Here is a 17478-nt window from a genome sequence, read left to right as displayed (position 1 = left end):
TCCTGTTTCTCTTCAATGGAGTTTTCCATCTGCACATCTCAAGCTTCTTTACTGATCTGAACTAGTTAGGTGTCACTAGTAGATTTCTCATTATATAACCCTGAGGTTTAGAGATCTTTCATTCTATTTTAGGGTCACAGCTTCATCTTACTGCAATGCATTCTAGCAAATATTTATTCTTAGTCTCTTATCTAACCAGGGGATTTGTTGCTGTCTTTGAAACGTACCCATATTTCTGCATAAATGCTTTTACAAAGGGAAATAAGTTTTAAACCAAATAATTATGTCCTATATTAGAAATGATAAGAATCCTTGATTCTAATATAGATGAGAGTGGTTGTTTTTCAGTTTTATTAAGAATTTTGTGCTTAATCACAGCATTTCGAACATTAATACATGCTAGGAGAAAAAAGTCTTCATAGCTGCTGTTAGGAGACAAACTCGTAAAACTATGGATATAAAAAATATTGACTTCAAATGTAAACATCAAAATACAGGATGGAACACGTGGTAATTTTGGTTTCAGAGAGATAGGTAACATAATTTCAATGTTTTTTCGATGAATCAAGTGGATATTTCCATATCTTTCTCAATAATGAAATATATAGTATATGCTGTTTATGAGAAATATAAACCAGCCAAATCCTCATTTGTGTGATATGGAAAAGCAAAATGATAAAAATATATTCTAAGTAATAATGAAATGAAAAATACAATTACATTTTAAAGATTTAAATTCAGAAGAGTGAAATCATCTTTGTTCTTGTTATTATAACAAGAAAGAATCTTGCGGACAGTGTCAATAATTTTGACTGTCAGGTGTAGATACCTAATAATGGAAGGTTTAATGCATCATGTGGATCAGTGTAAAATGAATGCTATGGAAGATAACAAAATAGGTATTATATCTTGAACAGGAAAACAATACACCAGAAATACTGAAATAATTGAGATGATTTGATATCAGCATGATAATCTGATATCTCTAGGACTAATAGACAGTTAAGAAGAGTGTAATTGAGAACAGTAACTGAATTATAGCCTCCTTCCCTTCCTCTGATTTCCTATGCTTTTTACTGATTTAAGCTCATCTGGAGTGCTATCTTAAGCCATTTATTTCATGGCAGCTGGTGAATATACGTCTATGAAGTTATGATTGCTTTACATGAGTAGAAATGGAGGAAGAAAAGACAGTGTATGGTTGGCATATAATGTGTTGATCTGTAATATCTAAGCTCTGCTTCATTTAGAGGCACTGTAAAAGTATTACTGTAAATGGTTTAAAATGTAAATACACAAAATACAGTCAGAATTAGACGTTTTTCCTTGGAAAAACAGTACAACTAGAAACATTTGTGAAACAAAAAATGAATTCCTGAAGCATGATGACCTGTCAAGGAACTAATTCTCTGGCAAGTCCTCTGGCTGCTGTAGGTCTGCTTACAGTTATGTACATTTCAGACTCCTCCCTGAGACTGTTCTCATTTTTCAGTCTTTTTTAAACTTGTTTTCCTCTCAGTACCTTAAGAAAGTGATATGGCAGAAGATATGTATCAGCCACAGAAGACATCTGAAGAAGGATGATTCTAGAAACTTTATGCTCAATCGCCTGAATTTCACATAAATTATACCAACAGTATTCTACATCTGATCTCAGCTAGAGACTGTAGGAAAATTTGGTTTATTTAGCTTATTGAAGAGAAAGGTAAGCAGTAACTGGATCAAAGCCTGTAATTACCCACACAAGGAAAAGATATCTGATACTAGAGGACACTTTAATCTCATAGACAAGAGATCCTGTGGGTAGAAGCTGAAGCCAACAGAGTTCAAAGTGAAAATGAGGTGTAGGGTTTTAACACGAAGCTTAATTTAACACAAGAAGAATTTAGCATACGATGTAGTAATACCACAGCTGTCTCATGACTGTATAGAGGGAGCCTCTTGAGCGTGGCTCAGGACCACCAAAGAAATCAAGCTCTTTCCCTTCAAGGCTGTGTTTAGTTAGACTGGAGAGCTAAGGTGAATAAAACTGTGTTTTTAGCCACAACGTTGCTCTAGGCCTTACCTGTGTCTTCTTTCTACATAGACAGTATGGAGCTGTTCTCTCTAGTTTCCATCAAGGGCAGAACTAACATTTGAACACTTTTCAGTGTACTGATGCACATTTATTTTGTTGCCATTGTTAACATCATCTCTGAAATAGTTTCACTGTGGTTATGAGAAAAAGCTAAGAAGGACAAAGTTTGAACTTTCTATCCATGAAGCTTTTTTAACACAATGTGTATAAAACTAAATTAGCATTTTTACTCATGAAAATGTTAATATTTTGTGTCTACTTCTGTGAAAAACTGGATAATCTGATTTCCAGTACTTCAAGCAAGGAAGATCATTGAAGACAGCAACGTATAGGCTCCCTAGGATTTCCCTGTTCAGAAGGTGGGAGTGGTCATGGCTGCAGAAGGCTAGGCTGCAGCTGATGTAGAAGCACTGCAAGCTGGTGCAGCAACAGTGTCTATACACCTAATGGAGAACAGAGGAATAAAATCCAGTTAAAAGTTTCTGTTGCCTTTCCTTTTAGTGAAGATGTTCACTGAATTTCACCGCAAACTCTCTTACCTGTGATACTCTTAGCTGCAGCATAGGGGAAGGCACAGTCTGAAGAACTCTGTAAATGCAATGGGTGCTTTAAGGGGATGGTTCTGCTCCCAAACTGATAAAGGTGAAGGCTTTCAGAGCATCAGCTATGGGCAGAGCCCTCCTGAGCAGGAGCAAAGGGCTAAAGGGAGCCTTCCAGTTAATGAAAAGAATTGGGAAAATGTTTTGCACCAAATGATACCGTTTGAAAGATGATTCCTAGATGAGCTAATAAAGCTGATACCTAATTAAGTTGAGTAATTTGTGTCTGTTTTCCAGAAGAATGAAGGAGTGAAAGAGATTTCTTATGTGTTAACATCTAATTCTAGAACAATACCTTCAGCTGAAAAACTGACAAAATGAAAAAGCAATGCTAACTTTAAAGTATTTTATTTTAAAATATTTTGCATTTGATTAAAAATAAAAAAAACAACACATTTTCTTCATAGTTGGGTATGTTTAATTTTCTGTGTCAACGTATTTTCTAGCTATTTTTTGCACTTATTAATGGAATGTAGAGAGCTCTAATTTATAAGTCTGTAATGGATGTCAGTAGCAGATTTTGGTTGTGTTTTGCACAGCCTCAGAAGTAAGTCTGCTACTCACCACATAAGAAAATAATGAGGCATAATTGCAACTGTGTCCATTGTAGTGTGATTGGTTGTAGAGTTTTGTGGGTTTTGAAGAAAAGAAGTTGACGTGACTCATGAAGAATATATCTTAGGAGTACCAGGTTACTGTTCTTATTGAAATTTATCTAACAGCTATATCTTATTGCATTTTAACACCTTTTAAGGTCCTATTTTAACTAATGGTTCCAGTTCCACGCAACTGGAGCATGAACCTTTCAATGATTCATACTGCACATGATGTTATGATGTAGAATATTGACAGCAACACCACAAAACCATGACAGTATTAAAGAAATACAGTTACCTTATCTGTACTACATGGATGGTTAAATTGTAACTCTGTTTTCATGAGTGATGCGGTGACAGTATTCTACCAATAATGATCACTGTTACTTTCTTTAAAGGTCCTTGCCTATACAGAAGGTCTTCATGGAAAATGGATGTTCAGCGAGATTCGGGCTGTTTTTTCAAGACGTTATCTTCTCCAGAACACAGCTTTGGAAGTGTTCATGGCAAACAGAAGTATGTCTTCGTTTATTGTGTTGTAAAAAAATGTTCCAGTAAATATTTTGCATGGTATTGATTAATCTTAGAATTTGTGCTTCCTTTGATGAAGTGCTTATGTTTCTCTTTGATGATATATTGCATTTTAAAATCATAAAATCATAGAATCATTCAAGGTAGAAGGAATCATTAAAGGTTGTTTAGTCCAACTCCCTTGTAGTGAGCAGGAATGCCTACAGCTCCATCAGGTGCTCAGAGCCCTGTCCAGCCTGATCTTGATTGTCTCCAAGGATGGGGCATCCACCACCTCTCTGGGCAACCTGTGCCAGTACTTCACTATTGTTAGTGTTTAAAAAAAAAAAAAAAGAAAAGAAAAAAAATCTTATATCCAGTCTAAATTTTCTGTTTTAGTTCAGAACCACTTCTCCTTGTCCTGTTAAGTCAAAATCAATCCTATAAATCAATCTCACTACTTCACAGAAAGGCAGGTCATTGGAATTGGTAAATTCTTCAAATGTTTGATAGGAAATTCTCTTTTACCATTTCACCTCTTTCCTCCTTCTTCTTTTTATGTAATTATTTATTTTTTATTTGTTTTTTGAAATATTGTAATGAAATGTCTACTAGCAAAAAACAAAACAAACCAAAACCAAAACCAAACCAAACCAAACTAAAAAATAACTCTGGGAGTGAAAATACATGTTTAACTAGCTACTCTTGCCAAATAAAATCCAAAATTATTTCAACATATGTTGGCAGAGATAAAGATTTTGCTACATGGTTTACTAGTCCTTATTTTCTCTTCTTTGTTTAGCTTCTGTTATGTTTAATTTTCCTGACCAAGCAACGGTGAAAAAAGTTGTGTACAGCTTACCACGTGTTGGAGTAGGAACCAGCTATGGTTTGCCACAAGCCAGGTAATTTGATTCAAACAGTTGGCATGTTCTGTGTTTATTATATTATATACATGATATATTTATAATTGTGGATACTAAAACATTGTTTCTGTCTTGATAGGACAGTTTGAGAAACAGTACTCTTTACTTAATATGTGTTCCGTTATTGTAGAATGGAAAGAAAAGTATTCTGAATTGGATTTTGCATTCTTTAAAGCAAATACACACCTCCTAGTGAAGGACCAGAGTAAGACTTGTATCCTATGTCATTAAGGCTTAGTTTTCAGTCAGATTTTATAAGTATATGCACAAGTGATCATCCTTATTGTGTCTGTAATGAAGAATATTGAAGCAAACTTGACTGGTTTACTGAATGAAAATTATCTTTTTGTTATATACCTTGTCACTGGCACTTTTTGTGAATGTATGTGCATTTTACTTCATTATTCTTTAGTATAATGGCTATTATGCATTTTATATATTCCTTTTATTCGTTAATTTAATGAGCTAAAATTTTCTGTTTCCAAAATTAAGTTCAGTTTTACAGATTTTCACTTACTTTGGACAGCTACAGTCTTCATTTGCTGTCTCATCAATATCAAATCAACCTATGGTCAGAAATAAGAATCCTAATTGTCAGATCCTATTTGAGAAAAAGCATTCATATTTCAGTGTTGGGTAAGATGGTCTTTATGTGTTCCCCACTGATCTTGCTGCCGTTTTTTCATTTGTTTAAAAGTGTTTGTTCAAACCTAAATTCATTTTTGTGCATAATCAGAAGTCTGTGGATGCCTTATTAGAGTCAGAGTGAATTCCTATTCAAAATCAAATAAAAATAAGAGGGAGAATAGACAGCAGGAAATTCAAAAAATATGCTTTGGGTTCAGATCTCAGTTCGGCTTTCCTTGGCCAAAAGCCAATGACTTAATCATCAGCGTGCTATCTGGGATGTGTCTTTTTCTTTAAGTCATTTTCTACAGGCTAAAAATTCACATTTTCCTTGTTTTATCCCAGTGCAGAATGTGGAAATACTCTGTAATGTCAAAGAATTTATAGGATTGGATAACTGTTTCTTTTCCAGCTGAACATCATTCCCCATCATGAGCTCAAGAGTCTCACGATGCCTAAGTCTTGATCTCCTGAATGTGCTGAAATCCTTAGGCAGACTGCCAAGTTTCTCAAGTTTTCAGTGAGATCAAGGGGAAGTTGAGGCATCTCTTTGGAAGGTGCATCTTGTTAGCATTTGCATTGCTCTTCCAAAAACTCAAATTAAAAGAATTGCGGTCCCTAAATAGAAAGTAATAGCATTCTTTTCTGAAGGAAAAAAAGAAAAAGAAAAGGCCACATGTTCTGGAACAAACAAAATGCAAATGAACCAATCGGAATTCCTTATCTAATAGTGACTTTTCCTTCTGAAATTCATGTCCTTTGTGCATTTCTCACTGAATATTTGTCTGGAAAAGTTTGTTGATATATAATAATTGAGAAACGTTTCTGCTTCAATATTATGTGTGTTTATTTACATATTTTTTCAGTACGGTTCTATCTGAATCATAAGCAAGCTTGTTGGCCTTCATGTGGTAGATAAGTTGTTGTTTTTCCTTTTTGTGTTTGTGTAATCATTCTGTGGTTTATGCACCGTAAAAGACCCTTTAACCATGGCTTTTCCTTTGCTTCTGTCTACATACCCTTTATGTCTACAGTAGGACTTCAGTGAAGTAACTGAGGGAAAATCTGGCTCAGTAACTGTAGTAACTACAGTTAATGTTTTGTTTATACTGCAGTATAGTTTTCCTTCCCATTAATATGTTGACTCCAGAATGCTGGTAGGAGTTTTAAAAAATATGTGTATTTGTATCACAAATGTAAACAGAAATGGTGAAAAGCCAGCACCTTCTTGGGGAACTGCTACACTGAGTAAAAAATCAACACATGTTATGCCCAGTTTTCCAGATAAAACTGTACTTTAAAATATTTTAACGAAAGCAGAACTTTCTAGTGATTTGCTTAAATTCATTAGTTTGATTTTCTCTCTGGTAATAGCTTTTAAATTTAAAATTAATTACATTATCATAAAAGAATTGCAATTCAAGATGGAAACAGTCTGAAGGAGTTAATTAGTTTTAATGAAGCAAGGATGTGTATTTTAAGTATGTTCCTATTTTCATGGAGAAATCCTGTAACTAGTAAAGACGGAAGAAAAAAATATTTATGATTTAATAATACAGACAAATAGAAGCAGGCAAACTGGTATTGCATCTCAAGACTGTTAGAAAGCAACCATTCTGAGCAAATCTCCAGTTTGACTCTGCTACCATTCCTTTGGTGTGGTAACATATAGACCTTTGCGTGTCTAATGCTTTTATTCAACAAAGCATTCAAGCTATGCTCAAAGTTACAGAGAAATAATTATGTCCTTAAAATCAGTCAGATGTTGAAGTGCTTGGTAATCACATTCATCTTTGGTAAATGAACTTTCATTATTCCTAAACATGATGCATTGATTGTAGTTTCCTTATGACCTTGTCATAGGATGCAACTGTGCAGACAGTACAGCCTCTTTTATTTAACTTATTTCTTCGCCTTTACATAGGAAGGTAATATCATACTTTACTGTCTCACAAGTGCTAGCATCTCTTATTGAATTTCTGTGGGCCATTAATGCTTTATGTGAAGCAATATCTTCAGTTATTATTATAGCAGATAAATACAAATGATAATAATAAAATCATAGAATTGTAACAATTGAGAAAAACCTCCAAGATCATCCAGTCCAACTGTCCATCTACCACCACTATTTCCCCACTAAACCATTTCCCTTAGTACAACATCTACACATTTCTTGAACACCTCCAGGGATTATTGACTCTGCCATCAACCTGTGCAGCCCATTCCAGCAGCCCCTCAGACCATGCTCTCAGATAAGAAATTTTCTAATATCCAACCTGAACAACCTGGTGTGACTTGAGGCCATTCCCTCTAGTCCATTCACTAGTTACATGAGTGAAGAGGCTGACCCTCACCTCACCACAACCTCCTCTGAGGCAGTAGTAGAGAGTGATAAGGTCTCTCCTGAGCCTTCTCTTCTCCAGACTGAACCATCCCAGTTTGTTCAGCTGCTGCCCAGATTTGTGTTCCAGACCCCTCACGGCTTCGTTGCCCTTCTCTGGACATGGTCAATGGTTTGCTGGCTGGTTCAGCCCAGTTCTGAGATGAGTGGGGCAGAGTGATTTCAGAAAATCCAAGTCTAAAGAAAAGGGAAACAGGGAACCCCAAAATAATTAAAAACAGCAGCAATGATCTGAGGAGAAACAAACTAATTTACTAAATATGGTATTGGAATACAAAATAACACACTATAGTACAATATAATTAGAATTGAAGCTAATAAATCAAATATAATGAGAGAGTATCTGAAAGCTGTAGGCCTTACAGTAATACTGAAGTGATGCACGCAGTCAGGACAGGCAGCAGTGAGGAGAGGAGAGCGAGAAGAGAGATCAGGTGACCTTGCCAGGAGTTACATCTCCTCTCTGACTGCAAAGTCCCCTGGGGAATGTAGTTCTTCTTTTCTCCTGGACAAATACTCAGAAGTGGAGCATTAACACTTTAACTCCCAGTGCACTATATGATGTTATGATGTCGAATATCAGTAACCAAAAATCATCAAACCATGACACTCCAGGGACTCAATATCTTTCTTGTAGTGAGGGGTGCAAAATTAAATACAGTACTTAAGATGTGGCCTCACCAGAGCTGAGTATAGAGGGACAATAATGTTTCTTGCTGAAGGAAAACATACATTTAGCATGGCAACCATGCTTAACGTGCACTCAGCACTGCCACTTTTTCTGCATCAGTAGGTGGTTGATGGATTTCCAAGTTTGGTTGTATACACGGGGTTTTTGGAAAGTACATGGTTGGGAAATTATTTGATCTCACTAAAGCATAAAAACACTCTGAGAGCTTTGACTGAAGGCAAATGTTGAAGAGTTTCTTGCTGGAAGCTGGTGGCTTTCTGAAGCCTTTTATTTGTTCTGTGTAGGAACAAGATAAAACATCATGCAGGTGCTACACTTCTAATGAGATACCTAAGGATTTTTTGTATCAAGTTGGATTGTAGCTAAGTTAAAAGTGATTGGGAAAGGGGTCCTGATCGTGCTCCATGTATGAGATACAGAAAATCTCTTCCCTGAACAAAACTTTGTTTAGCAAACATAGTTAAAGCAAGTAAAGCTTGGAAAATTGGATCATCCTATCAGAGGATATTCTGCAGCTTCCATTCTGTGGAGATATTTCCTAGTTCTCCAGAAGCAAAGGAAGTACATTTGTTGTTGCATCTTCTCATTTCGGATGGCAGACAAAAACAAAGAAATTGTTTGATCAAAGGTGGAATAATTCAGCAAGTCACAAAACAGTGGGTCTTTCTGTGTTAACTGAAACAAGCAGGTGTGGAACCAATTTATTGCACATATTTTTTTCCAGACTGCTGAAATAACTTCAAATCTTTCAATCATCTTAGAAAACAAACAGGGAGCTTTTCCAGTATTATTTGATTTTGTAGAGATTTCACCTAAATCAGGCTTTCAAATGTGAAGCAGTAACAGTTCATAGATTTGTGAGACTGATAGTTTGCTGGTGAAGTCTAAAGGCACATACTAATTTATATTGATGCATATACTTCCATTTCATTGTGAGAGAAACAGAAATTCTATGACAGAAGTACTTTGCAAATTTAATTATCTCTTTAGCGCTTTTACTTCTGTATTTATTAATTTGTGTCCAGCATTAGTCATAGTTTACTGGGAACAATAAAACTTGGAGAGTTTCACTGTAAAACGCATTCGGTGAAGTACAACATCAAGTGTGATTACATTCAGGTAGTTCTTAAGATAGATTGTTCAGAAGAAGCATAGTAGAAACAAAATATTTGCAGTACCTTCTGTGTACTAGTGGAGTGTATGCACAATTTGCTGGCAAGGCCGTACACAGTGCAGTTTTGAGTAAATATAGAGATTAAAATATAAACTGAAGAAGAAAAAAAAGAGGAAAGCACACATATGCTCACATGTCATTTTTGTATGCCTAATTTGTGAATTTAAGTATAGCAGATGCTCATGATCTAGACACTGACCTTTAAGACATATAAAGACCTGTAACTGTGATAACTGTTCATTCCGATCACATTCCAACAGTCATCCTTTTAACTGGAGGCAGGGTGTAGTGCATTTATAGAGGTATGTGCATATATTTTTATAAGTAGGTGTTCAACATTTTTGTAATTGCTGCCTTATTTGACACCTTGAATATGACTTTGTTGTAAGAGAATACTTAGCATTCAGAGCCCTGAAATAGTGCAGCTAATATGTCTAGGGGACATCTGAAAGCTGAAACATCAGGTGTTCTTAGTTACTCTTGGCAAGCTATATATATCGTGCATTAAATTAATGAATAGGATAAACTTTGAGGATAGTTTTAGAAGAAAAAAGAAACCAACCACACAACAACATACAAACATTTCTCTATTTTGATCAATTTTCAAAATGTGTTTTTCTGTAAAAACGAGTATTTGAGGAGATGAATTTTTCCTCCTTTCAAACATTTTCCTTGTCTCTTTTCAGCAAAGACTGTTTTCTTTGGAAATGAATTGTGATCAATAAAGCTGTCTCTGCTTGTTAAAGATTTTTCTTTTTTGGCATAATAGTTTGGTTCTTTCTCCGCTGTGCAGTCATCTGATTTATAGAAAATGTGTGGAAATTAAATATCTCAGAAGCTTTTATTTCTTTTCCCAAATTCAGTGAAATGCAATTCAGGAATTATCATGGAGAGATGGGCAGGTGGGCATATGAACAAATAACTGAATAGATCTGGATTTTTTCAGAAACCAGTCTAGAAGTACAAATCTGAGAGATTACTGGAATATAGGAGTAGATCATAGGTAACTGAGTATGGACAAGGCACACAAATTGTGGAGTAAATATCTTTAGCCCATGTGCTGGAAATATATGGTACTTTAATATCTATCACTCACCTTAATGAACTTATCTCAACATGTCCTTTTGAAATAGAGAAATGTCATGCTTCCTTTATTCCTGCTGGACAACACAGGCACCAGGAGGTCTGCAGTTCCTTTTGCTTCCAGTTTTTTTAACCAGATTCAGAACAAAATAAACCACAAAGCACATTCTTCTGAATTATTGTAGTGTTGCAGTTCTAGTAAAATAAAAGAGAGATCTTAATTTGAGTAATTTCTCGAGTAAGGGATATGGTGTCTTTTTGACTTCATTAACTGGAATAAAAAAAACCAACTCTGAGATAATCTGAAATTAATCACACTAATAACATTGTTCTATGTCTTAAAATTTAATGAGGCTCTTAAAATAATCTTTCTTTAAATGTATTTTGTAGGAGAATCTCTCTGGCCACTCCCCGACAGCTTTATAAATCCTCCAACATGACTCAGCGCTGGCAAAGACGAGAGATATCTAATTTTGAATACCTGATGTTCCTCAACACCATAGCAGGTAAAGTTTCTGACTCTTTAATCCTTCATGATATGTTTATGTTTGTCAAAGTCTTAAGCACTGTGACTTGATAGAATACATTCATCCCTCTGGAATTCAGCTGCAGGTTTATGATAGATTCTGAAATACACACATAAAATTTTCTCAGAAAATGCACAACCTATCACCAAAGCTTTAGATTCATGTATTGTTGTGGAGGCTGTTCCTTGCTCTCCTTCTGCCATTTCCTCTGCTGACAGCTTTGTCTGAAGCTTTATTAGAGTCAACAAACCATTGCCAGAGAATGTCTGGAAATAATAATGGGAAAATGTAATTTTGCTACTTCATCATTCTCAGCAACAGCAACAAGACAGCAGAATAACAACAGTATTCTGCCTAGTACAGATGTCACCTGGATTGTGGTATGATTAGATTACAGCATCTTTTCTTATTTAGTTCTTTGAACTGAAATATAATATCAGATTAGGTATTTAAAATGAGAAATAACTGCCACAGACATCCATTCATTACTGGCAAAAGAAGAGTTTTTCTGGCAATTGTTATTAATTAAACATTCACAATGTGTTTTTTTCCTTTCACCTTTCCCTTTTCTATGTATTAATTTAGGCAGTACTTTTAAACGTGAGAAGCAGCAATCTTCTATACCGTATACAAAGATTTCTTGGAGATAGTTTATTGTTAAGATTCCTGCCTTTAGCACACATACTGCTTATCAGCCTGCCTGTCAAGAGGCTTCCTCAGACATTTCCCTCCAGTGAGCTTTAATTTGAAGGCTAAATTAAATCCCACCATGCTCGGCATCTCATATTCTTACTTGGTCCTGACTTTCCTCCTTGAGGTTATCCTCTGTCCAGGCAGAAGACAAATGTAAGTGCAAAACCCCATGGTAGTGTCCAAATGTCCATTACTGTGACCAGTCTGAGCTGAGTCACTGTGTTCTTCCCAGTGGGATAGTGGCAGAATTCAGCAGCTGTCAAACTCAGTTTCTTTAAACCTTTAGGTTTTTGCTTCTATGTTTATGTGGTAGTTATCTTCTGTGCATCCAGGCTCACAGGCGTTAATAAATGTGTCATCAGACTATCCCAGTGTGATACAGAAGTGCTACCTATGAATGGCTGGAAAACTCAGGACATGTATACCTTGTGCAGTGGAGTATGAAGCAGTATCCCTGAAACTACCAGAGACTTGTGCTGGAAAGTCTGTGTGGTGCAGTTGCATGCAGGCTCATCAGCCTGGCTTCTGAGCATTACAGCCACAGTCACCACAGATCTATGAATAAGGATGGAGCCCTGTTTAGCGTTTATTAGCTATGGTAATGGGCCATGAAAATGCTTCTATCCTGCATCTGGACACTGGCTTCATTCAGCCTCTTTGTGTCCCACACACATCCACTGCCCTTCTGGTTTTTAGGAAACTCAGGCAGAGCTTCACAGGCTCCCTGTCCACATCACCCAAGCTTGGAGGGCTTGCCAGAGAACTGGAAGTTATTTAAGTCCTCTCTGCCTCTAACCAATGCATTAACAAAACTGACTTTCTCTTGTAATTTCCTTTTCATATGTTTGTTTTTTCTTTAATCAGTGTGTCTAAACTCTTTAAGGAGAGAAGACAAGAGCTAAGCCAATTTTTGATAAATTACTTTTCGTTTTTAATCAGTTTAAAAACTCCCAGGTCATTTATTTTTAGGTACATCACCAATGCATCAAAACCTGAAGACATCATTATACTTGAATTCAATTAAGAATTGTAGTGATACTTAGAGCAGAGTATCCATTAATAAACAAGCTTCAACTTAAAGTGAACCCATCAGAGTATCTCAAGAAAAGCACCTTTTCTTTTTTTTTTTTTTTTCTCTTTTAAATTTTTTGTTTGATATATAGTGCTGCTAGGCAAGCTTCCCAGCCAAACACCTGATTGGTCACATAAAGCAAGTTTTTCTAAATGTCATCTAGTATTATTCATCTGCTTTACAAAAGTGTAGGCTTCCATACACGTTCCAACTTTCATGGTTTGGAAGATTACCGGTGTATTCTTCTTGTTTTTCCTTGTCGCAAGGAATATCACTTATTCTGATTGTTATTTCAAACCCAGTTGTATTGCTAGACATTCACAAATGGGTCCTTACCAGTCTATGTAATTTCTGTCCTGTCATCATTTTCCAAGGTAGGTAGCAGTCATCATGTTAGATAGGGAAGAATCTACCACTGTACCCTCTCATAAGATTTTTGAAGGATGTGTAAAAGAAAACTAGATTCTTAGGTACTTTTCTTTGATGGTGTTTCAGTACTGCGTGAACATTTTTGATAAAAAGAAAAAATTGAACCTTTTCCAACAATTGAGACTATGAACATAACAAAATAGACTTAGGTTGCGAAAATTATAACATCTATCTTCACTGATGCTATCCCATAGAATCTCATGATGTTTTGTTCGAATAGTAGAGTAAAATTTACTTACAATAACTGAACCTCCAGACAGCTACACACATACAGACAAAAACTTTATGAAAAACTTAAGAAATTTAATCCTGGCTGAAACCCAACATGCAATTCTACACATCAATAAACTTTTTTTTTTCCAATTTGGAAGATCTAAAATTTTTGATGGAAGAAAATTTCAGATTTATATATTTTATTTTATTTGGAAAGGACAGCCTATTTCTGAAGCTGAAGTAGAAGTTTCCTTCAGCTAGGAAACTTGCTCCCCAAAATGTGTGAAGACCTTGGAAATATTGCAAAGAGTTTCGCTGTAACTTTGTTGACAAGAAAGAAATCCATCATAATGGAATGAACATGAGTTCCATGGCCAGTGACGGTGGGAAAAGTTTCAAAACTTTAATAAATTTGAAAGCCTAGAAGTTCTCACAGACACAAGCAGTTTTCTGGCTCCATCATCACTGTACTTCAGGGCCTGAGATCTATGAATCTACAAGGTCAAGAGCTATGAGGCAGTCTGAATCACACCACTGCTTTTACACCTGTATTTTTTTGAATCTTATAGAAAGAATATTTCTGAGAGAAATATTTCTCTAAATTATTTACCTGTTAAAGAATGGGCATTTTCTGATGAAGCACCAAAAATCCATGAATCTCTAACAGAAAAACTTACAGGACTAGAAGCAGAGTGACCATACTACATGATGACCTTATATTGAAAACTTTGGATCTGATAGTTGTCCAGGTACATCTGTGATACACAGAAGCAAATTTCTATGTGTGCTGTAGACACTACAATTGGAGGCCAGAAGAAAATTCAGTATTTCCTGTTTCATACACAAACGTGAGGTATTGAATATATTCATGACATCCTTTGCCACGTAACGGCATGGTGTATGATTTCTTTCTGCTTGTAAATCTGATTTCCAAATACACGTTTAATTATATGCTTTAAAATGAGATCTTATAAGGAATATTTCCTTAGAAGATACAACCTCTTTGCCTGTAATTGTTTGTATAGGCAGTGATGGCCTGGTTTTGGACTAGAACTTCTTGCCTAATAACATAATCTTATTTAACAATATCATTGGTTTTAGCTGTTGAGAAATACGTGCACCTTAATTTTTTATTCATCTTGTTGGGTAGCTCTTACTGGTTTATTCTGCATGTCTGATCCATAGTGTAGTCACTTTTAAAAAGCAGATGTTTTCCACTTAAGAAATGTAGATTATTTGCTGGTAAGTGAGAAATAGATACCTTTGTAGTTTTTTCTTTTCTTCCATATAAGTAGAAATCCACTAACAAAGAATTTTAGTACTTCTTTTTTGGCACTTTTAGTAGCTTCCTTTCTTCTTAAGTTCTTAACTGTCCTCTAACCCTTCACACAATGACAAGATATCATATTTTCTTGTGCCCCCTTTCTGAAATTATTCAAGAAGCAGCAGTATTGGAAAATATGTTCAGAACTGAGGTTTCTGATACCAACTCATTTTATTTGTGACATACAGCTGGGTCTTTTTCCATGATGAGTCCTTTGCCTGTTTGTTAATGCTGCTAATCATACAGACTTAGTTGATCTCAGTAGAACAGGACTACTGAAGTAACCCCATAATCTATCCTTATATTTCTTAAATATGTTTGTCTGTACAAACAGCCCCTATGTAGTTCAAATTATCTTTCTACATTTTCAAAACTATCTTGTTGCAACCTGTTTTCACTGGTCGTTTAGCCAACTATTTTCTCATCTCCCTATTCTGTTTCTAACGTCCTCACCTCTTCCATGCACTCTATGCTGACTTGACCATATTTCATCATGTTTACAGCCCTGGCTTTTTTTTTTTTTTTTTTTTTTTTTCCCCAAAGGTAAACACTGCACTCTGCTACTTATCAATCAGTCTCAGTGTTATACTCTCCATGTCCCTGTTTTTTGTCCTGGCTGTGTAGACATTCCAGGCCACCTTCCCCTCCTCTAATCTATTCCCTTCCCAGGGATTCTTTAGTTTTGAAGGCTTGGGAGCAGCAGTGATGCACTAATTGTCCATTCTTCAGATACATATCAAAAGGCCTTATTGCATGCACGTCAGCAGAATGCAGTGGGTGATATAGGGACCATGTTTTGGTTTTTTTTTTTAATGATTTTTGGGTTTTATGCTGAATTTTTGAAATTATTGAAAAAGTGCTTAAAATAATCCCTCCGCAGCAAATGAAAGTCTGGGGGTGAGAAGTAATTCTCTATGTTTACAATGCCCATTATTTTAAGTAGAAATCTTGTTTTGAAATCTATTTCTCTGTATTTAACTGATTTTGGATGTTTTTTTCTTTTCAACCTGCAGTGTATTAAGTATATGTTTGCATTTGTATTTATTGCAACTTTAATTCTTTTAAATCCTACCTTCCACAGACCTTGATAGAACTGGGGAATAATTACATCCATAATTTTTGTAAGTCATTTCTTATAGTGGAAAACATTATTTTTTAAGGTTTGTGGAAAAATATGACATCTTCAGTCAGGTAATAAATTCAGATGAACTTCTTCTCCCTCCATTTTTTATTTTTTTATTTTTCCTTCTTTTTGCCTGTTTAGCATTTTCCACTTTTTTACTCTGTGATGTACAAGCCCTCACTGGTTAATTATGTATATATTTAGCTACTGCATGTGTTGGGCTTATTATTGTCATCTAATTAGATGTAACTCGAACTACTTGCTTCTAGAAAAATCATTAAAAATTCTTTCCTAATGACCTAGAGATGACAAAATGTCTGTAAAGTGTGAAGAAGCAGACAAGCACAGGAACATCGCTCTTAAAGAGTGTTAATCCAGATGCTGCAATCATCTAATTAAACAATATTTTGCTGTCATTAACATTTTCACCAAGGAATTGCAGTTCTAATTTCTTTGTCAGCTGTCTCTAGCTCACTTTACCTTCAAAACTAAAGTGCCATATAAAAACGTTAAATTGGATGGTTTAATTAAAAAGTTTTTTTAATGAAGAAACATATCCAGTTATTCTGAGAACTCATTTACTATGCCTCAGTTTTATTGTTCAAGTAGATTAGTGTCAGAGGCTTGCAATATTTAATATTCAGCCTTTAATATTAATCTCTGTAAGCCTACTTGGTAAGAAATCTGAAGCTTCTAAAAAGGTATAGTGACTACCAATAGTAGTACAGGTTTACATTTTATATTTATTTAGCTAAAGGAAATAAAGATTTTTGCTGCAAGCATCATGCAATTAAGAGATGGCTGAATATATCAATCTGCTGACTTTTTACTCTGAAAATGAGCATTAAAAAGTCAGAAATTATCAAGAAAACATTCCTAATAAAGTTAAATCACTAATATTTATGCATGTTTAGAATTAGGGATTTGTAATTCCATTACAATCCTAGATCACTGTCCCCCCTCTGATAAGCACAGATGTGTGGTCCTACCTCGTCATGTGCATTTGGTCTCCTTTCACAATTGAAACTAGGGTTCATCTTCTGGAATTGCTGTTATTTGTTGATATTAAAAAGAAAATTGTTGAATGAAGACAAATGACAAACTTTTTTACTAAAAATCTTAATGGTTTTTCTCAGTAGTTAATCTCTTCATATGATTTATAAATTCTGAAGGAGGAGGGAAGTAAATATTTTATTTAGACTATGGTGACATTCTCAAACACTCAGTCGGAAGTGCTATGTAGTATGTAGCTTATCCTGTCCAAACTGCAAGATAATCTTCTTCAAATTATTTCTCAGTGTGAGATTTTTTTTAAAAAAAAACACACAAGTTGCTGCTAATGTGGAGTTAATTCCACATGATAATTTTCTCATGTGACCGTACTTTAAGTATCCTGTCAGAACTGCATACCAA

General features: G+C 35.3%; 1 protein-coding gene across 7 annotated transcripts in view; it reads left to right on the top strand.

Moving 5' to 3' along the window:
* The window catches only part of NBEA (neurobeachin), a 449426-nt gene that overhangs the window by 343713 nt on the left and 88235 nt on the right, over positions 1 to 17478 (top strand). For all 7 annotated transcript variants that reach the window (XM_072361559.1, XM_072361556.1, XM_072361557.1 and 4 more), the window contains 3 exons: positions 3671 to 3788; positions 4585 to 4687; positions 11075 to 11190. In XM_072361559.1, coding sequence (XP_072217660.1) covers positions 3671 to 3788; positions 4585 to 4687; positions 11075 to 11190 — 337 coding nt within the window. The remainder of the gene's footprint in view (positions 1 to 3670; positions 3789 to 4584; positions 4688 to 11074; positions 11191 to 17478) is intronic.

The sequence above is a fragment of the Excalfactoria chinensis genome, chromosome 1 (assembly GCF_039878825.1).
Source record: "Excalfactoria chinensis isolate bCotChi1 chromosome 1, bCotChi1.hap2, whole genome shotgun sequence".
Taxonomy (NCBI): Eukaryota; Metazoa; Chordata; class Aves; order Galliformes; family Phasianidae; genus Excalfactoria; species Excalfactoria chinensis.
This window is presented reverse-complemented; position numbering and strand designations above follow the sequence as displayed.